This window comes from Anomaloglossus baeobatrachus, chromosome 1 (genome assembly GCF_048569485.1).
Source record: "Anomaloglossus baeobatrachus isolate aAnoBae1 chromosome 1, aAnoBae1.hap1, whole genome shotgun sequence".
NCBI classification, from domain to species: Eukaryota; Metazoa; Chordata; class Amphibia; order Anura; family Aromobatidae; genus Anomaloglossus; species Anomaloglossus baeobatrachus.
The window spans coordinates 117,414,953-117,437,996 of record NC_134353.1 but is presented as its reverse complement, the minus strand read 5'-3'; the positions used below and the strand labels follow the sequence as shown (position 1 = coordinate 117,437,996).

The window sequence follows — 23,044 nt, the reverse complement described above, 5'->3', positions numbered from 1 at the left end:
TTCTACATTCTGGAGGAGCACATCCGGTTGATGCTCCAGGAGGTACGAGGTCTACCCACTCCATTGTTTATGGAAAAGAAAGACGACTTGACCAACGCACGTTTCTTTTCTTACAAATTTCAGCACCGGTTTAGAGATAAGCCGTTACAGACCAAACGATAGTCCTCACTGTATATATGTTTTTGTTCCAACAACTCCTAGAAGGCTTGGACTGGCCCACAGGGGAATTCCCGGTGGGCCTCTCTGCTGGAGTGAGCCATTTACCCTCCTACATGAGCAGTATTTATCCCCATTACATTATACACTATGTACAGAAAAAAGCAGTATCTCATTCACTCAACATAGTACCCAGTGCATTATTACATAGATGTAATATATGCATGTAGCTGACCAGTGGGCCCCCCAGAGTCCGCGTTACTGGTGGGCCCCCCCAGAGTCAGCGTTACCGACGGGCCCCCCCAGAGTCAGCGTTACCGACAGGCCCCCCCAGAGTCAGCGTTACCGACGGGCCCCCCCCAGAGTCAGCGTTACCGACGGGCCCCCCCCAGAGTCAGCGTTACCGACAGGCCCCCCCCAGAGTCAGCGTTACCGACGGGCCCCCCCAGAGTCAGCGTTACCGACGGGCCCCCCAGAGTCAGCGTTACCGACGGGCCCCCCAGAGTCAGCATTACAGACGGGCCCCCAGAGTCAGTGTTATTGACGGGCCCCCAGAGTCAGTGTTACTGACGGGCCCCCAGAGTCAGTGTTCCTGACAGGCCCCTAGAGTCAGCATTATTGGTGGACCATTGGCAGCTCAGTTCAACACGGACTCCTAATAGTCTAGTAAAAAAAAAAAAAAACAAAAAAAAAAAAACACACACACCACAACTAAGTCCTGAAAATGCTAATTATGGTAATCCACAACTTCTGTGTGGTTTGTGAACAAAATACATATAATTCCAACGAAATACAAGTCAAAATTAAAAAGTATTACATCTAGATACATAATATGAAACAGCAGCTTTTCTTGTGCAAAATATTTCACAGCATTTGCTCCGAAAACTCCTATGAACGTGAGGTTTTTTTTCAGGAAAGTATATGATAGAAACAGAAAAGAAAGCCGTGACTCCCACCGATTTCACAGCCAAAATCGAGCACCCACGACCTCAGAGAATTAAAGGGTCTCTATACACACTGGACTAAAGTCGTCCAAACCCACCAACATCAGCTTGGTCGTCTGGGGCCTCAAAGCTCAACTCCAGCAGATTATTCTGGGGAAACGTCAACGTCAACGTCATTTTTGATGGATGATCCTTTTGTTGTCCCCGAAGATAAGCCGCTGCCAGAGATGTCTGGCAGCAGCTCACTCACAGGGAGCATAGCAGTGCTAGATGGAGCGGAGCATTCCTGTGTATGGGGAAGTCGGGAGAGATGGCTGTCGGCTCAACTATTGTTCAGCTCGCAGCTCTCTAAAATGTATGGCTGCTTTTCTTATCCATGTCCCAGCTCTCTGTAGGTCTTTGAGGGCACTGGTTCACGATTTCTTCTTAACAGTTTGCTTTGAAAATGAGTTACAAAGCTACGGTAAATCTGTAATTAGCCTTGTTATTTAGGCCATCTTCACACATGTGGACATGGCCTAAGGATGTTTTAAAGCACCACTGCAGTGTTTTTTTTTTTTTTCCAGAGCTGGAGTGGAGCTTCAAATGTAAGTCCCCTGCCGCTGATCTTATACACACCCTCCGAGTCTTAATCTTTTTTTTCCAGTGCCACTACGGTCCAGCAGAGCCATCTTGTGCCCGTAACTTCTTACTTCCGGCCAATCAGAAGTTAAGTCACAAGTGCTCAATACAAGTCTATGAGAGCCAGAACGAGGCTCCCATAGACTTGTACTGATTTGTGACCCGCGTCGTGCTCCATGAAACACAAGAGCTTCCGGCAGGTCACAAAGTACCGAAGACCAACCGGAGCGAATTAGATAACAGATGAAGATGTGGCAGGTGAGTGTAAGTGGTACTTTGCACGTTGCGACATAGCTACTGCGATATAGTCGGGGTCAAATCGAAAGTGACGCACATCCAGCGCCGGTAACGACATCGCAACGTGTAAAGCCTAGGAGAGAAGATGAACGAGTGTGAAACAGTCAAAAATCGGTGATCTGTGTCACGTCATTCATTTTCATAATGTCGGTGCGTCCGCAGGTACGATGTTGTTTGTCATTACTGCAGCTCCACACATCACTGTGTGTAAAGCCGCAGGAGCGACAAACATCTCCTTACATGCGCCCGCCGTCCACCGGCAATGCGGAAGGGAGAAGGTGGGCGGGATGTTTACATCCCGCTCATCTCCGCCCCTCCGCTTCTATTGGCCGCCTGCCGTGTGACGTCGCTGTGACGCTGCACGACCCGCCCCCTTAGGAAGGAGGCGGGTTGCCGGACAGAGCGACGTCGCAGGGCAGGGGAGTGCATGTGAAGCTGGTGTAGCGATAATGTTCGCTACGGCAGCTATCACAAGATATCTCATCTGCGACGGGGGCGGGTACTATTGCGCTCGGCATCGCTACCATCGGCTAGTGATGTCGCAGTGTGCAAACTACCCCTTAGACCGAAGCAGGGGACATGGATTCAAAGCACCACTCCAGCAGTGTAATAAAGAAAAAACATGGAGTGGTGCTTTAACTATTTCCTTTCTAGAACTCTTCGCTTAGATAGAGCACTAAAGGAGGGACTTTGGGTTTTTGTGTTAAAAAATTACCATTACTATAACTTATTTGCACGGTATTTTATATACAGTAATACACACATCAACAAATACAAGATAAATGCGGTTGTAAATTAAAAAAGTGCCAGAAAACTAAACGACCACACATTATCTGACCTCAAAAACCCAAGGTCAGGCGTTTCCAGCGTTTCCTCTGGCTGGGATTCGGGCTCGGCACATGTAGGACTGTTCTGAACAGGGCTGCACATTTGTTTGCTTCTTATAAGATCACTGCTTAAGTCAAATGAATCTTCGGCGTTGCTGGTTTCGATCTGTGGTGATGGGCTGTCAGAAGTGGAGGTGGTTGGGGTTTGGGGATTATGAGGCGGTAAGAGAGTGACTGCTGGGAGGGAGCTATGGAAGCAACGTTAGACATTGTTACATATTATGGCTTGCGTGAGACATTTTAAAACCCAACAAAAAATATTCAGAAGAAAAAGACGACTATGTAATACCCCCTTTTTTTTTTTTTTTTTTTTACACAATGTACATAACAGACGCCATTATTAGCGTGAGAAACCTATTTGACATAAAACAGACCAGACACAAATACAAAAGTTATTTTATTTTCAGATTTATAACATGTAGGTTTAGGATCAGCCTACACAGCAAATAACTGACTACAGAATGGGAAAAGACATCTTTTTAGAGGGGTTGTGACCCCACATATTTAGACACATTAATGAAATCCCATTTTCATACACTGTTAGTCAACCCGCTTTCACACAGTGTTCCTCTCCCCGTTCAGTGGTGGCATCAGGGCTTTTATCCGAACCCAGCAAAATGGGTGTCTGATGTATGCGCTGACGGAGCCACTGACTATAATGGTGCAGACGGAGTCACCGTTTGCTCTGTCGTGCACTTCTTTCGGGAATATATGCCTACTGGAGGCGGACAGTCTACTAGATCTAGGTGTCCACCTTCAATAGAGGTATACTCCCGAAAATGGTGTATAACAGAGCACAGGGTGACTGTCTGCACCCTTCTAGTCAATGGCCCGTCAGCGCATATATCTGAAACCTGTTATGCGGGGGGGGGGGGAATTTGGACTGAAGCCCCAACAGGACCACTGAGCGGAAAGGGGATCGAAGTGTGAAAGCGGCCCTACAGGACCCTTATCATTTCTGGCATATTCACACAAATGTATTTTTAGTTCTTGTACATAACGGACCATACAAACACAAATTCATTATTGAGCATCAAATCGATTACCATGTGTGCCTATTTTTTATCCAGTTATTGTAATTTTACAGCTTTTTTTAATTTTTAGTTACCAGCAAATTCATCTTTCCATATGCACCTTTTTTTTCCAAGGTGAAGGCTTTTGTCCAATCCATCATAATTATCTGCCACTTTCTAAATAGTCTCAAAATTCATTGCAAATGTACACCAGTATACCCCTGGAGTAATTTTATGTACACCAGAGATTTTTAAAAATAATTTTTGCCACCTGATAAGATGGTTAAAAACAGAAAAAAAGATTTATTTTTGACTTAACCATGTGCTTCATTTTTTTTAATTTGGCGCAAAAAAAACAAACCAGCAAATACCACAAGTAAAAATGATGAAAGAGACTTCTAGACAATACCCAAAAATTATGTATCAGGGATTTGTGCTAGTCCACACAAGTGATTTGTCACAATGACCTAGGGTCCGCATGGAAAATTGTTTAGAAACCTAGACTAGTTTGGTAGGAATTACCGACCAGACTAGTGCGTGCAAATATTAGGCAGAACCTGCACGCTATGTGGAGAACCACATGGAGCGATGAGCAACCACAATGTGAGAACATAAAAGATCCACAAGGTTCAGCCACTAGTCTGAACTTAACCAAAGACTGAGTGCCCCATCATCTCTGGAACAACTGACCACTTTTCCACCTGAATAAAACACATACCTTGATATTAGAAGCTACTGAACACTGGTGGCCTTCAAAATTTAAGCCAAATTGTTGAATAATTGGTCAATAATAATAAAAAAAACCTCTCAAAACTATGACAATCTCCAAGCAAAAGAAAACTGACCACTCAACACAAAACAAAATGTAATCACATAAAGACACACTCCCATCTCATCATGAATCATCTCTGACCTCTGTTGTGTCTTTTCTTTTGCTGGACAGATACGTTTTTTGTCCTCTTTTTGTTGGGCAGAAAATGGCACCGGAAGGAAGTGACTCACTGTCACAGCAGGGAGTTTCTGGCTGACGGAGGTTCTTCTGACCATCATATCATCTTTTTCAGGGTCCGGAGTGCTTCTGTCCTTCTGTAAGTTCCCATCTTCTTTACAGGCATCTTCCACTATGGTAGCAGCATGTTCTACATGAAGAGTGTTATCAGAATCTGCACAGTCTGCTTTCCCAACATTGCGAGGTAGCACCTCACTCCTGCAGGAACAGGTGACAGGACGTTGGAAGTTTGTGAAGTTAAAAGCGCACCCCATGCTCTGCCTTTAGGCAGGGTTACCCTCAACAAGCCAAACCCAGAAGTCACTGTAATTATATTAGTATTAAAACTTCAATCATCAAAATAAATTACTGTCATAGCAAATGCATGCATGGATAAGTTATTGCTTGGACCACACCACAGATTATTCCGCACAGCACACAAGAAGCTCACACAAGCTGAATGTCTTCTTGCAGTTCCTGGTGGTGTCCATTCACTTCCATTATTTTTTCTGTTGCTTTTCCATGATCTACATGTCCATGGGAGTCATCCGAGGCAGTTGACGGGTTATTGAGTCTGGCACACTTCTGAAAAGTTCCCATTCTGCGTGCTAACATGTCGTCCCGTTTGGTATCTAGGAACGGGCCAGCAGCTTCATTTTCAGGAGGTACAGAAACATCTGGTGTCCCACAAACCTCAGCTTTGGCAGGCCTACTTACAGAACAATATTCGCAATGGTTAAGTTTAACAATAGTTCCACACAGACAATTTTAACATTTCTAGAGGAACAATTAACACCTTAGTATTCAGGTCCATTTACATTACACAATGTCCGGCACTAAACGACCACCGATTACGGATTCGGTGGTCGTTTAGTATCCTGATTAGGGTGCTTTCATACATCCGGCATTTCACCGATTTGCCGGATCCGTCACACTCCAGTACAGTGCAATACAGTACAATGGCATCGCGGCAAGTGACCGGAGCTTGCCGCAATGCCATTGTACTGTATTGCACTGTATTGGAGTCTGACGGATCCGGCAAACCTGTGAAATGCCGGATGTGTGAAAGCACCCTAACACAGGCAGACAGCACTTTAGATGTGCACTGACCAATCTATAATAGATCATTCAAAGGCTGACATTGTTCTAGGCAGCTTAGGTCCAGTTTAAACAGGATGATGTGCTGCCAAGAATGATTATCTTTTCTGCAAGCCAAAAGATCATTCCACCCAACATATGAGTGTTTAACTCATTTGTTACATGATTGGCAGCCTATTTACACTGCATAATTATTAGGAAATAAGCGTTTAATCATTCATTCTAAACATGCAAATGTCAATGGACCTTAAAAAAGGGAACCCGTCACCAGGTTTTTCCCCTACGAGCTGCGGCCACCACCAGTGAGCCCTTATATACAGCATTCCTGAATACCGTATATAAGAGCTCAGGCCGCTCTGTAGAACGTAAAAAACACCTTAATACTTTCCTAGGGGGCGGTCCGGTCCGATGGGCGTCGCTGCTCTCCACTCCGGCACCTCCTCTCTACTGATCGCCGTCCTCCTTCTGAAGCCCGTGAAGATGTGTAGGACGCATCATTCGAACAAGCCGGCATTGAGATCCTGTGCAGGCACACTTTGATCTGCGCTGCTTAGGGCAGACCAAAGAATTGTAGCTCGCATGCGCCAGCGGTCTCTAACCTTTTCTCGCACCTGCGCATTACAGTAGTTTGATCTGCCCTCAGCAGGGAAGAACAAAGTGCACCTGTGCTGGACCTCAATGCCGGCCTGTATGAATGATGTAGGATGCGTAATCCATACGAGGATAAGAAGAAAGAGGGCCGTGATTGCAGCAGAGAGGAGGCGCATGACCGAGAGCAGTGACACTAAACAGATCGGACAACCCCCCCTAGGTGAGTATTACAGTAAGTGTTTTTTTACGTTCTACAGAGCGGCCTAGACTCATACAGTATTCTAGAATGCCGTATATAAGGGATCACTGGTTGTGGCTGCAGTTCATAAGCGAAAAACCTGGTGACAGTTTCCCTTTAAGTCTGTATGGATTATTCTCTTGAAAATTCCTATTTACCTAATGGAATACAACACTTGTTTAAGGCTATGAAATCGATAAAAACAGTAACATCACATTTTTCCAGATTAAGCAATTTTTTTACAGGTGTACTTAATTTATTATGACAAATCGTTTATGAATATACCACCGTCATATACAAACAACATAGAATGGTAAATGCAACCGTTAGCTCAGATAACTCTTTGCGATATACCTTAGACTGGATTGCAAGGGTGGAGGTGTTTCCAAGACTTCAACTTTCGAAGTGTCTAAAAACACAGCTTTAGTGCATGATATCTCAGAGACTTTTTCGTCCCTTTCACTTGCCTCGCCAGCACCAGGCTTAGCAATGCACAGTCTATTCCACTTTTGTTGGTCAATTTCAGTTACTGGACCAAAGCGCACAAATTTTTGCTTATTCCTGGCCCTCTTCTCTTGCAATGATAACTTGCGTTTACCAAAGTCATCATTAGCTGCTCTGGCCACATCGATGGTGGGACTTTGGATGTTATCTTGGGATTGAACCGGAGTACTTTCACTTTGGTTGCAAGAAAACAAAATACAAGAAATTATTGTGGTTATTGTTGTGTGTTAGTTTTGTTAATCTGGGTTAGAAAATACCACTCCAGCGTAATAAGTTGCATGAAGCAATGTTATTACTGCAAAATAATTATATATATCTATACTAAGCCAGAAATTCTAAGTGACTATTATGTCATATTGCCTACGACATATGTAAGCAGATGGTAGAAACAATTATTGATATAGTCTTATTGCTTAAAAAGCTAGAAAATCACTAATAGACACTCAACCAAGAAACACACCTATCCTCGGAAGAAAGCTTAAGTCTCTGCCAGGTTGCAAGGTCCGCTTTGGTTATTGATGGTGATCCAAAAACTTTTGGTTCTTTCTGATTCAAGACGGCCCCTTGAGATTTGCGCTTGGCTAAATCATCTCGTTGTATGTCCGGAATCTTTTCCTCTTCTTGGTCTGACTCGATATCTACAGGTCTCTGAACTATTTTGCCCTTGAGACTGATAGCCGTCGTTTCTGCTGTTTGTTCTTGGCTTTCACGTTTGCTGGACACAGTGAAATTTAGACGATTATGGTTATGTTACAGCTATATTCTCCCTCTCTCACCCAAACTATATGACCAGGCACACTGTTCAAAGCAGAAGACATTGCCAACTCTATCAAGCGTGCTGTGTTTCTCCGAAATAAGATAGGGTCTTATCATTTCTTGCTCTGAAAGATAAGCTAGGGCTTAACTTTAGGAGAGGTCTTATTTTTTCCCATGAATAACAATCCACAATTATTATTTAACAAAAAAAATGAAAATGTATTCAAATATAGTCATATCACATTCTGGAAAATCAGTTTAACTCTCCAAAGTGTGTGTGTGTGTGTATTTTTGGAGTAGGTCTTATATTTGAATATAGCATACTCCAAAAATCCTGGAAAAATCATGCTAGGTCTTATTTTCAGGGGAACACTGTATTTTATTATTTTAAGCTTCTTCCATGACCTATATTCAAACCCAAATGGTTTAATACACATATCTTACAAAAGTTCTTTGAACTTTTCGAAAAACCAAGGCTCATTGGATGTACTGTAAGGATGTATGTTTTCCTTCGGGCACTAAAATACTGTAGATTATGACATTTGCACAAAGTTTTATTCTTCCACTACTTTACTCTTTGCTTACCTTTTAGACACAGTATGCTTAGGAGAAGCAGGGGATGAAGTCATGGTATTGTCCTGAGGAGGTTTTGATTTATTAATATAGGAGCCTTGCACATATTGATTAAAAGGTGTTGACATTTTAGGTTGGTTCATCCTTGCTCTCCGTGTGGCCAGGTCATCCCGTTCAATATCCGGCACTCTGCACTCTTCTTCTTCCTCGGAATCCACATGAGATGGGTCACTATTTTCTCTTCGAGGCACTAACTCTGGTTCGTGGTCTTCAAGAAATTGCTTTTGACTGAGACAGTTAAAATGACATTATACAGCTATCTCACTGGTAGAAAATCACTTCAAACTGCAAAAGGCAGGTCCCACATGCAAAATATTAGTGGTTAGGTATGACGTACTCCATTCTTGTGACCAAACATGAAGACAATTAGTAACAGGACATTTTCCTGAAAAATGTAATTCTTCTGTTCTCTATATTTAGAGATGACAACATAGGCCGACTTCTTTGAAAAAGGGTGAGGAAGCCGAAGGGATTATTCAATTAATATGATTGAATGAATCATATAGGGTATCATAATATACCGTACTTGATGGTTACACAAAACGTGTAGAGTCTTAGTAGCGTATTTTGTCATTTTTGGCTACCATATGCACAACTAATTCAGAGCAAAAGTGATGTACATTTCCAGAACACTCAGACAGAATACAAAGCATGGGCAACATCTATTAACAGCAATTCAGCCCATGCCATGCCTACATAAACACAAGTGATTCACGGAAAAAGATTAATAATAAAGCTATTCTTGTAAAACAAAGGATGGAAAAGCATAAACCACAAATGCAAGTTAATCTCACGCTTGGCTTCAGCAAGTTTATCACTTGTCACCAATTTAATTTAGCTGAGGATTAACCCAACATTGAGTTATATGGTGCATATAGTGTGCACAACAAAAATGGAAAACCCCCTATCAGCCTCTAATATTTTAACTAAAAGTTCAAATTTAAATAAAGGTATAAAGAAAACTATATAAATATACATTAGTTTCCAAAAATAATATTTTTTTTATCACACATGCCTAGAAGGCAGCCAGTCCAACATGTCCTAGGGGTGTGGGCAGAAGTATGCAAATTAGTTCTCCTCCAGAAAGAAGAAAAGGTCACTTCGAGATTGCTCTGGACAGTAGACTTTTAAGTAAAAAAGAAGAAATCCGGCACGTTTCTTCTTTTTTACTATATTTGAATGGATTGGGATCCTATCCGGGCACCAATACTTTGAGGGAGTGCAGATTTTTCTTCTATTGTTATTGGACTGTTATGTAAAGGTTGACTTTCCTGAACAGTAAGAGCAGAAAATTTCATTTCTGCCTTGTAAGTTAAGTATATTTTGTCACTTGAGTCATTTTTTTTTAAATCGAACTTGTTTTTTTCAAGGAATTAGATGTAGAGCATATAGGAGCCATAGTTAGGGTATGTGCACACCATCAGGACCCGCTGTGTCCTGGATTCAGCGGGTCCTGACTTGCGAGGCCGCGAGTATCCTTCGCAGGAGACTGAAGCTGCTCATGCCCATGATCCGGGCTGGGGCAGTTCCGGTCTCTCGTTGTGTTCTACATGCGGAGAACACTCCGCAGCAAAGAATTGACATGCTGCGGCTCAGGAAGCTGCACCGCAGGTCAGTTTTCGCTGCGGGGAAAAAGAAGCACAGTAGGCATGGGATTTCTAGAAATCCCATCCACTGTGCTTGAACTGCACAATGCAGACTTGGACGCAGCAAAAACAAGCTGTGTCCAAATCGCTGTGGATCCTGATTGTGGACAAGCAGCCTTAGGAAACCTTCAAATAGTTTTTTTCCAGCCTTTTTCATCATGGCTGTAAAATGTGCAATGACATTCAAGCATTTTTCCTTTCATTTTTGGTAATGGCTTTTTTTCTTGGTTACATTTGTATCATACATGTTTAATGTAATTTTTAATATCCTTCATAGAACCTTATTGAAAAAGAAAAAAAAAAACAAAACAGAAAAACCGGTCATGCTCCATTAAAAAAAAAATAAAAAAATAAATAAATAAATGCCGTTGACCAACCAAGATGCCAACTAATAAATAAAAATGGATTGTTTATATGTAAAGTTTTAGGATAGGATTTAATATAACCTCTGGCCCTGAAAACAGGTGGAAAAAGGCTTTTAAAAATATCAAAAACAAAGGAAAAAGTAACTTTTTTTTCTAAAAATCACTGGATATATAAGAATCATCAAATGATAAAACATATATTTAAGCGTAACTTGTTATACCAGTGAAAAAAACATAATTTGGGGATTTTATTTATTTTTCACAACAATCAAGAGTTACATTTTGCAATGGACGATAGACATCTGCAACAAAATACAGTACATGCATGTCTAACTCCCAACAGATTGTTACAGACCAGCATATTATTGCGGTGCACATGCATTCATGCGCTGCATGGTTGTCTCCATAGGATAAATTACACATGCTCCTATATAGGACAGCAGGTGCCAGGAAAACAGACAATGGGTGTGAACTCCAGGCAAGCATTCCCGAACCGAGCAGCTGACCTGCCATACCGCTTGGCTGCAGGCATGACCTTAATTCCGACTTTTTGAAGGCTTTTTAGTTTCCGAACCTCTACATCACTCAGATCAGACTGGTCCTCTGTATCCTCTTCTTGTTGCTCAAACTGCACTTTAAGCTTGTTGGCTTTTCCAAGAAGCCCTTTAAGGGGGGCCACTAGTGTGGTCCCATCTTCCTCATTGTTTCCCTCACTATGCTCCTCCTCAATAGTTTCTGGACGACTTGGGCTAATAAGTTGTTATATATCAAAAATGATAATGTTAGAGAATCGTAAACTTAAAGAACAAGATCTAGTACATAATGATAAAGAATCAAATGTTCATTTCATTTTTAAAAGCCCGGCTTGGAAATGGAAATCGTTAAATAAGAATCATTTAACACTAGAAGTCCCAGAGAGGGGTCATTTAACATTTCTACCATTGGAACCCTATGGAGCTCGAAATTTCTGGGACTTCTAGTGTTAATAGTAACATAGTGAGCAAAAACCATTTTGAGGTCTATAAAACTACCGCAGTAGGTGAAGAGCTAACACGCCTAAGGCTATGTGCGCACGTTGCGTACAAGCCCTGCAGAAATTTCTGCAGCGATCTGAAGAGCACATGTGCGCTTTAGATCGCTGCAGAAATGTCCGTAGTGAGCGCCGATTCCATGCGCTCTGCCTGCAGCTCCTGCCATAGACAGAGCAGGAGCTGCCGGCAAAGCGCATGTCACATGTCACTTCTTTTTGCGCAGCGCTTCGGCAGTAGCCGAAGCGCTGCGCTCTTAGACGCCACGTGCGCACGGCCCCTGCACAATCTCCATAGACTGTGCAGGGGCCGCAGGACGCATGCAGTTACGCTGCGCTACAAAGCGCAGCGTAACTGCATGTTTTTACGCAACGTGCGCACATACTCTTAAATCTTCACAGTAGTATATGTTAATACAGACTCAAAATATTAATAATGCAAGAACTGTTATCAATAACCTATGCCCTCCAATATAGACAGGACTGTCAACATATTTAATATATCCTATTATAAAGTGTTTGATAACTAGATGTATTAATTTTAATGTTTTTACAGTATACAGTCAAAATGATGGTGGATACTGTGAGTACATGGTACATTTATATAGCCATACATAGCTCTCTTTTTTAGGAGACGGACTGGTTTCTGTTGCTAAATCTCCCAGATCGGAAACTGCAGCCATAACACGGACCCAGGAAATATGGACGGTTTATCACGGTTTAGGCCATTCACCAGTATTTTCTGTGCCATGAAAATCATTACAAAAAGTTAGTCTAAACCAATATTTATGTCTGCTGTTAGAAATGATCAGAAACTCACTCCATTACTATACTGATCGGTACCGGAATCAGAATAATTGTTAATTTCTCAAATTGCAACCTGCAATAAGCTGTTTAGCTAAAAATACCTACAAAGTCCTGTTTTACGGATTCCCCGTTCCTATTTCACTATGAAGTCCAAGAAGCCTTCATGTCAGAAGCATCATTGACTTGATCCACAAAGATGGTGGTCATCATTGATCCCCAGTCATTTCCTTTTCATGATGATTGAAATCTAAGCAAATATTTCTTTACTTTACGTTCACTAGCAACCAAAAATTTCCAGTATGAATACCCGGCCTAACAAGTCATCTACAAGTTTCAACTTGCTGGGACATAAACGGTGACATCACACTGGAAGAGGGGAGGTTGAATGTTGGAGTTAATTTGCAATCCTGCCTGAATAATTAGATGGAATAAGCTGTAAAGGGAACCTTTCACTGTTATTTATTTATTTATTTTATTTAATCCGAGTACCTCCTCGCCTCTGATTCTGGAACAGTTTTCAGTTTTTGTGGCCATCCTTTCCAAAGTTATGTCTCCCAATAATAATTAATAATGGTGCAAATTTTCCAATCAACCAACAGGGCGTGTACCACAGTACTCTGTATTTACTTTTTCATCTATTGTTAGCCAATCAAAAAACAGCCCCGTCCATTGAGTTATGTAATTTACGCCCAGTAGGCTGACGGGAAAATTTGAGCCATTATTACACGCTGTGTGGAATAAAGTACAGATTTATATTTTTTGAGCCTCCCTGCTTTCAGCGTCTGAAAATACTGCATTTTTTACTATTTGAATCACATTTTCATTCCTTGTCCGTAACAAGGCTGCGGAAGGTGCAGCATTTAGTAGTGAGGCGTCTATCATTCACCTACACGGGGATCAGCTATGACCGACTAATCTGGAAGGCACATGCAGGCACGTGGAGCGTAGCGAACAGAAGTGGTCTTCTGGACTTGGGGACAGGAGAGTCTCGGAGACTAATCTCAGGGCAAACACCGGAGTTCTGCGGGGGTGCCCATCCCTACTAGGTGAGTACGGTCCGCGCAGGGCCCTGCATTGTTTCTTGAATCATATAATCAGCAGCGCTCCTTTCTCCTCTCTCTCCTCATACTCATGCAAGCTGGGAGCTTGTTGAACAGGAGTGCTCCACCAGGCTCGTGGAGAGGAGCACCCTGACTGTTTTTATTAGGCCTAAGCCACACGGCATGAAAATCGGTGCGAGTGGAGTGCGATAAAAAAAAACAAAAAAAAACGCATTCTACTCTGACCAATATTAGCCTGTGTGTCAGCGCACACGAGCGATTATTTTGTCAGCCCTAATCGGACCGAGAAAACAATCGCAGCATGCTGCAATTGTAATGCGAGACTTTTTCTCTCGCACCCATTCAAGTGTATGGCGCGAGAGAAAAATCGCACTGCACTTGCGGTACACCGGTGTACCACGAGTGCAGTGCGAGAATGGCAATAGCTGGCTATGGAGGAGAGAGCGAGATAAATCCCTCCCCTCCTCAGTGACGGCCCGCGCCCCGCAACTGAGGTCCGATCGCACGGTTGGTCGCAGGGACACTAGCATGACACTCGGCTCTGCTGTACTGCTAGCGTGAGCCGAGTGTCATGCGAGGGGATCGCAGTAATCCTCGTGGGCCCCAGCCTTAGGATGAAGACTGGGGTTGTGTGGGGGTGCACAACCCCATCTGGTGAGTACGGTTCATACGGGGCCCTACTTTGTGGTTTTTAGACATCTTCAAAACAGCAGCACTCTTTCTTTATCTTTGCATAATTATTACCGAGGGGCATAACTTTGGAACAGAGGTGAACAGGGGAAATGGAAAAACTGTTCCAGAATAACTGGAATAATTGTACCAATTGTAGGAGGTACTTAGATTAAAAACTCCGGGATGAAGCTCCTCTTTAACACCGCACAAAATGCAATTCATTGCATCTACCGTATATCATTTTTTTCAGAAGACCACCTAAAAACACAACTTCAACACGGTCATTGCTGACTCAGCCTGTGGTATAAACTTTACTATGGCCAGGCAACAACGCAGGTGTAGGAATTAAAAAATAAATATAAAAAGCACGAATATCTGCAAAATAACTGGATGTGTTAGTGAAATATAAATCAGAACGTAACCATGTGAATTATCTATTATCCTAGTGCTTAAATCTAAGCGGGCTCGATGTTACTCCGGTCAGGTCTCTGTGTGAATACAGCTTTTATATAAACCATGTGAGCATGGTTTATGTTATACTGTCTGCATGCCAGAGAGGTCTGCTCCGGAGAAGAATGTCTTGGATGTTAAAGAATACTACTCCCTTCAACAAAAAAAAAAACAAAAAATAACTTCTGGAACTGGACCAAAGCAGTCACCTCCAAAATGTGCTCAATGTTTAGCTAGTTACATATGTTACTGTAATGCCTCCAAAATCTCAATCTAATTTCTGCCTACTACCACTAGAAGAGGCTGAACTTCAGATTTACAGGGACGGAAAGCAATAATCCATTTACACGATGGGCTATATATTACATTGAAAAAGACCATACATCACAGGCAAATGTTTTACTACATAATAGAAACGGGCTACTTCATAAATCATTAACTCTACAACCAGACTTATGAATGGGGTTTGGAAAATTTTCCTTAAACTGAAGCCAGATTGCCAACAGTGTGTGACCGGCTAGAAGTCACCGCCGACGCTTTACCAGAGTAGAGCAACCAAGATGGTAGAAGGTCTGCAAACCATGTCATATGAAGAACGGCTAGAGATGTTTAGTTTGAAAGAGAGAAGGCTGAGAGGAGACATAATAGCGGTCTACAAATACAGTGGTACCTTGCTTAACGAGAACAATCCGTTCTGGGACTGTGCCACAACTTCTAAAATGTCCCATCCTGGTCCCCTATTCTATCATTCCACACATGCACAAACACAAACACACACACAAACTCACATGCACACACACATATTATATGTTCACCTTACCTTCTATTCCATATTCCATTGCCGGTCTGCTGGGATTTGCTGTTCTCTGGTACGGGGCCGGGCTGTGTAACGCGTTACCATAACGACGAGGCAGGAACTTCCCGGCCAGAGCGCTGACGTCAAAGGCAGAGCCGCTTGCCTCTGATTGGCCAGCGCTCTGCCTTTCATTAGCGGTGACAGGAAGTTCCTCCCTCGTCGCTATGGATGCAGATACACAGCGTGGACTGGAGCACAGCGGCGCACTACAGCACCCAGGAGGCCGGCAATGAAACGAAAGGTAAACATATTATGTTATATTATATGCTCACCTTACCTTCCGTTCCATCGCAGGCCTCCTGGGTCTTGTAGATCGCGATGTACCCGGGAACTACAAGAACCATGAGCCCAGCGGTGGAACGGAAGGTAAGGTGAGCATAATACTGTATGTGCGTGCGTGTGTGTTTGTGCTTACATGTGTGTGTTTGTGTGGACTGCAAGTGCGGGTCAGAGTGTGGTGGATGGACGAAACCGGAAGTGTGTGCGGTGAGAATTTCGCTCGTACAGCAAAGCTTTCTCGTAAAGCGGGTTACAAATTTACAGAAAGCTTTGCTTGTTAAGCGAAATTCTCGTTAAGAGGGTTACTCGTTAAGCAAGGTTCCACTGTATCTGAAATATCCGAAAGGTAGTCCCAGTGCAGAGGGAACCACCCTATACTTATTAGCACAAGGAAGTACAAGAAGCAATGGGATGAAACTGAAAGGAAGGAGATTCAGATTAGACATTAGGAATACTTTTCTGACAGTGAGGGCAGTCAGGGAGTGGAACTGGCGACCACGGGAGACGCCCATATGGCCAACTGCGCGACCGTTAGGTAAGAATAATAAAGTGTTTTTTATGTTCTCACAGCGGCCTGGGCTCTTATATACAGCATGTTAGAATGCTGTATATAAGAGCCCGGTGGTGGTGGCCGCAGCTTATACGCCAAAAAAGTGGTGACAGGCATGTAGCCTTTAGACTCCATAAAAAAAAAAAAAAAAATATGATGTTCAGTGGTTGTCTCATTCAGTAGTCCGCAATTTTTTTTTAGGTTTGCCAAAATATTATCTGAGTGCCATCAGTGTTTTGGATCAGAGTTTGGTCAGTGTGTCAGTTTTTACCATCCGGGTTTCATCAGTCTCCTATACTACAATGTTAATCACAGACAGGACACGGACTGTCCACTGATGCCAGCTGTGTGTAGACTGTGATTTTCTCAGAACCATAGATTTAAATGGACTTCACAATGCTGATAATATATGTGGAGCAGTCTCTGATTTTCCCACAGTCTGCAAAAAAAACTCAGAAATGCGAAAATCCCCATAGACTATAATGGGCATGTGTTCTATCCGTGAAAACCATACCTGGAACACATGTGAAAAACCAACATACGAATCAGGTCTAAATATAATAAAAAGCTAAGTAAAATACTTAAATGAAAAAAATTAAATAAATCCATTATTCATCATCCGTTAAACATTACCGGATTAGACCTTGGGCCAGTGTAGCACTGGAGTCTGTAGAAAGTGTTGGTCACCAGCGCTGGTTATAGACAATACTACTGGAAACTATGATGAGATATGAAGGAAGCTAATTGTGCCATTATGGTAGTACATAGTTACCTGAACGGCCTTTCTCCACCTAATGGCGAAGTGGCGGTGCTCCAACTTTTCCGGTAGTCCTCCCGTTCGGCCTTCTTCTTGCGCAGGGGAGCTGGGATGTAAGCCGTCTGGTTGCTTTTGTTGGGGAGGTACTGGTTAAAAGGCACTATTATTTTATTTTCACCAAAAGAGACCCGTCTGGCGGACATATCATCTTTCCTAACATCAGGTAGTCGTCTGTGAGGTAAATCAGACTCTGAATCGCTTCCTCTTCCTGAAAAAAAAAAAAAAAAAGTAAGTAAAAACGACCGATAAGATCACATTTAAGAAAAACAAGAGGAGTCAAGGTAAGAACAATATTTTCGACATATTGAACCATTGCTACAGTCCGTAGATCATATGGACCAAAGTTCTTATATTTCATCTGTCTGGAAGGAGTAGACGTTGCACAAGAAGATAAGAAGGGATGAGATTATATTATAGGTCTTATGTAAGATATGTCCGTGCAATCTCCTGTACACTCCAGACTCATAGCGGACTCCAAGTAATCTGCCAGATCTTATACGGAGACTTGTTAAAGCCGTAGACCCTTCCAGCTCCTGCTGTGCATATTCAGAGCTCATTTTTCAGGCCATCGACATAAGTGCTTTCTAAATATTTCATTATGTTTTGAGCAAATGTCAACATTGAAACCCAACTCTTGTGTGGGCAGATTTATAGCAAAACCACTTAACCTTGCTTTGTTTCCATGTCGGGTATCCTAGCAAGTCTTCCTGCCAAGCCTCAATCCTCGATCTTCAGATATATACACTAGGTCTTATTTCCCTCACTGCTTGTTTGTTTTCTGTGCAGTTTTCAACTTTATTACATTCCTCAGCTATTTGGCCACTGCTGCTTTAATAAAAGGCCATTATGACGTTGTGGAAGTATTTGGAGAGAGTGGCCAAGGTTTAAAATAGTTTACAATAAACCTGATTTTATGGGGCTGTATACAGTGTCAGAGACAAGTGATCTTCACACTTCTGCTTCTACATAGAACCAAAAGTACAGAACTAATAGACCACAATCAGAATAATGAGACCCTGCTGACATTGCACTAGCCTTGGCAATGTCCTTTCCTGTAGGTGCAACAGTACCGGTGCCGCTCACCGCCCGATGTGGAGGCGAGCAGCGCCAGAAAATCTACATACACAACATTAGGGTATAAAGTAATTTTCTTTTTACATCTTACACCTTGATTGTCCTTCTAAGCAACTTTAGACCTTGTTTGTGTATGCAGGCACATATGAATATGGTTATAGACTACTGCTTCTCTATGCCCATTCTACTGTTTTTCGGATGGAAAAGAAGTAAGAAGAGGTCAGAAGTGTATACTATAGGAAATATATACAGCTCTGGCAAAAATGAAGAAACCACTGAAAAATGTTCAGTTTTTCTGATTTTTCTCTTTATAGGTATATTTTTGAGTGAAATGTAAATTGTTCTTTTATTCTATAAACTACTGACAACATCTCCGAATTTCCAAGCAATAAATTTTGCATTTATTTTCTGAAAATGAGAAATGGTCAAAATAACAAAACAATGCATTGCTCTTGCACCCCTCCAATCTATCCTAAACTCTGCGGCCCGCTTAATCCACCTCTCCCCTCGCTACTCCCCAGCCTCACCACTCTGCCAATCCCTTCACTGGCTTCCCATCACCCAACGACTCCAGTTCAAAACACTAACCATGACATACAAAGCCATGCACAACCTGTCTCCTCCCTACATCTGTGACCTAGTCTCCCGGTACCTACCTGCACGCAACCTCAGATCCTCACAAGATCTCCTTCTCTGCTCCTCCCTTATCTCCTCTTCCCACAATCGCGTACAAGATTTCTCCCGTGCATCCCCCATACTCTGGAACGCTCTACCTCAGCACATCAGACTCTCCCCTACCGTAGAAAGCTTCAAGAGGAACCTCAAGACCCACCTCTTCCAACAAGCCTACAACCTACAATAGCCCTAAGTCCAGTAGACCACTGCGCAACCAGCTCTGTCCTCACCTATCGTACCATCACCCATTCCCTGTAGACTGAGCCCTCGCGGGCAGGGTCCTCTCTCCTCCTGTACCAGTCTGTTATGTACTGTTAATGATTGTTGTACGTATAACCTTTCACTTGTAAAGCGCCATGGAATAAATGGCGCTATAATAATAAATAATAATAATAATAATTGCTTTCAGATCTCAAATAATGCGCAGAAAACAAGTTCATAATCATTTAGAAACAACAATACTAATAACGTTATAACTCAGGAAGAGTTCAGAAATCAATATTTTGTGGAATAACCATGATTTTTAATCACAGCTTTCATGCGTCTTGGCATGCTTTCCACCAGCTTTTGGGTGACCTTATGCCACTCCTGGAGCAAAACTTTAAGCAGTTCTTCTTTGATTGATAGCTTGTGACTATCCATCTTCCTCTTGATTACATTCCAGAAGTTTTCAAGGGGGTTCACAGATTGGGCTGGCCATGACAGGCTTTTGATGTGGTTGTCATTCATCCACACATTGACTAATCTAGTTGTGTGGCATGGCGCATTGTCCTGCTGTCCTCAGAGTTGGGGAACATTGCCTGAGCAGAAGGAAGCAACTGATTTTCTGGAATAACCTTGTATGCGGTTTGATTCATACATCCTTCGCAAAGTTGCCTAATTCTAGCCTTGCTGAAGCATCCCCAGATCATCACTGATCCTCCACCAAATTTCACAGTGGGTGCAAGACACTGTGGCTTGTACACTTCTCCAGGTCTCAGTCTAACCATTAGGCGACCAGGTGTTGGGCAAAGCTGAAAATTAGACTCATGAGAGAATATTACCTTACTCCTGTCCTCTATGATCCAATCCTTATGGTCTTTGTCAAACTTCAGCCTGGCTCTCCTTTGCTTCTCATTGATGAAAGGCTTTTTTCTAGCTTTACATGACTTGAACCCTGCTTCTATGAGCCTGTTACGAACTGTTCTTGCCGTGCACTTCACCCCAGTTGCCATTCCTTTTGTAGGTCACTTGATGTCATCCTGCAGTTGTTGAGTGATATTTGAATAAGATAACCGTAATCCCTGTCAGTGGAGAGTCGCTTTCGCCCTCTGCCGGTCTGTACTCTGGTTGGAATTCAACTGACACTGGAATGGAACGGCTGTCAGACATGTAGAGAAACTGATTTTTATAAAAATGTGCAGTGGTCTCTTAATTTTTGCCAGAGGCAGTAGAGGGAGGCTGTAGACTATAGCCAACGAAACATCTTTGCTACTATTTAAAAGGAACCTGTTAGGTGCACTATGCACCCAGAACCATGGGCAGTTCTGGGTGCATATTGCCAATCCCCGCCTAACCGTCCCTGTATACACTAGCATAGATAAAGAGATCTTTAGAGAAAATATTTCTAAAGATCGTTTCTTATATGCTAATGAGGCAAGGGACTAGTTGCAAGGGCATGAGTACCCTTGGCTAGTCTACCCCCTTACAATGTTAGCACACCCCTGTGGGCATACTAACATGCTAATGAATGTCCAGCTTCGCCACACATACCTCACTCTTCATGGCGGCCGGCGGAAGAAGGATGCGCACTGCGAATGATCCGGAGTTCCCAGGGACTTCCGATCACGCGCACTAAATTGATGCATGGGGTAAGCTTCCCGGCTTCAGTGAGGTATAGTGCACATGACCAGAAGTCCCGGGCACTCGGGAACATGTGCAGTGGCAATCAATCCTCCACCGGCCGCCATCAAGACTGAAGTATGTGTAGCGTCGCTGCGCATTCATTAGTATGTTAGTACGCCCACAGGGGTGTGCCAACATGCTATGTGGGCCAACTACCAAAGGGAATTCACGCCCTTGCGACTAGTCCCTGGCCTCATTAGCATATAAGAAACGATCTTTAGAAATACTTTTTCTAAAGATCTTTTTATTTATGCTACTAGATACAGAACTGCTAGGCAGGGATTAGCAATATACACCCACAACTGCTCGTGGTTCTGGGTTGATATTGCACCTGACAGGTTGCCTTTAAGACACCTCCTTCTCTTCACCCCCGGATGAAGTAGGCTCAAAACGCGTGTCGGGTTGAGGTAGACGCTGATGTGGTGACAAAGCTTTCCATTTTCCTATTGGGTATTTTTGATCACAATATATCTTTATTATTGTATTTATTGATTATAATTTTTGTGCATTACATTGTACAGCCCTTGAAGTGTTTGGCAGCCCCTTTTGTGTACTGGCTGGATGGCTGGAGTCAGTGAATGGGTGTGCACAGTGGTATAAGCAGGAGGCCTTGGACCGGAGAGTCAGGTCCATATGCACCCCTGGTAGTGTCAGACAGAGGTATGTAGTATTAGTTAGCGCCCAGTCGGGCCAGTTTTTATTGTTATGCCATATGATGTAATATGTCTGCCATATGATGTGTTATGTGGGATCTGGGAGGCTGGAAATAAAAGCCTTATGTTCCCTGTATATGGACTGTTTGGGGTCTGTCACTGCCATACCGCCCCATAATGCCCAGGGCATCACAACTTGTCCATACAAATAGTTTAGTATGTAGTATTATATTATCTGGTGGCTACCCTTGGTATGAGGATCTTTGCCCATTATTCAATGTCACTCATCAGCCACCCCTTATTTTCATTGTTCCTTGTTTTAATTCTTGACTTTTAAATTTAGTTTTTTTATGTAGTTGTGTTAGTCAAAAAAATATTTATTGTAAATGAAACATCAGACAAAATGCATATGCACTACTCAAAGTTGGAGATAGTCGGCTTTCGGGTGAAATTTCAGGATGACGCTAAAATGCACTCTGACCTCCTCAGAAGAACTTAATGTGACCTTGTCTAAAGTTTTGGATGCTCATGTCCAACTGTTTAATGTTTCAGCACTTTTTGTACAACTCGCTGTTCTCTATCAAGGAGCTTAATGGCAAAATTCACAACAGGTGTTTGATCCATGAGTCGCCAAATAAATTTCGTGGTTCAATTATAATTGGTATTAACCAGTTCTTATAATGTTTACATTTTTGACATCATGAGACCAAGACTACACCTAACAATTGATCATCAGTACCTTACCATTGCGAGATTTCAAGCAGGATGTTCTCAGACGAAAGTGGCGACTGAGCTTAAAGTGTCATCAGCAGGTTGCAACAGAGATACAGAGAGACTGGAAGAGTCACAGAAAGGCAAAGAAGTGGACATCCTTTGGCCACATCCCATTCTGATGACCACTTTATTGTGATCAATGCTTTGTTGATCTGGATGATGAAGACCATACAACTCCAGGAACATTTAAGGGAGGCGACAGACACCGAAGTGTCACGTCAGATCATTTGAAATCATTTACATCAGTGTGGTCTGGGAGCTAAATGACTTGTAAGGGTACCTGACCACACCACACCACACCACACCACGCCCAGGCGTAATCGTCTTTCTGGACGAGGGACCAGTAGGCCTCAGTGCTGTTCACTGATGAAAAGTCAATTCACACAGAGCAGAAATGATGGCCGCCAATGATGATACACTGCTCTGTAGAGCACAAGCGATCAAATGATCGCTGCTTCAAGTCCCCTAACAGGACTAGTAAATACAATAAAAAGGGAGAAAAGATTTTAAAAAAATATGAACCCCTCCCCCCACAAAAGTTCAAATCACCTCCTTTTGCCCATTGAAAATAAAACAATTAAAAAAATACATCTACGTGGTATTGCTACATTCAGAAATGTCCAATCTATCAAAATATAAAATAAAAATAAAATTAATTGGATCAGTAAACTGCGTAACAGAAAAAAATATTCAAACCGCCTAAATGCCAGTGCTTGTTTTCTACACAC

The 23,044-nt window shown here is 42.7% G+C and overlaps 1 protein-coding gene across 4 annotated transcripts in view; it reads right to left on the bottom strand.

Moving 5' to 3' along the window:
• LIMCH1 (LIM and calponin homology domains 1) overlaps positions 1-23,044 on the bottom strand; it is a 391,967-nt gene that overhangs the window by 72,380 nt on the left and 296,543 nt on the right. For 2 of the 4 annotated variants that reach the window (XM_075346998.1, XM_075346997.1), the window contains 8 exons: positions 17,212-17,464; positions 11,244-11,486; positions 8,679-8,954; positions 7,798-8,052; positions 7,188-7,511; positions 5,358-5,618; positions 4,832-5,125; positions 2,857-3,093 (listed from right to left, as the gene is read on the bottom strand). In XM_075346998.1, the coding sequence (XP_075203113.1) occupies positions 2,857-3,093; positions 4,832-5,125; positions 5,358-5,618; positions 7,188-7,511; positions 7,798-8,052; positions 8,679-8,954; positions 11,244-11,486; positions 17,212-17,464 (2,143 nt within the window). The remainder of the gene's footprint in view (positions 1-2,856; positions 3,094-4,831; positions 5,126-5,357; positions 5,619-7,187; positions 7,512-7,797; positions 8,053-8,678; positions 8,955-11,243; positions 11,487-17,211; positions 17,465-23,044) is intronic. The other 2 variants (XM_075346996.1, XM_075346999.1) reach the window with 2 other exon arrangements.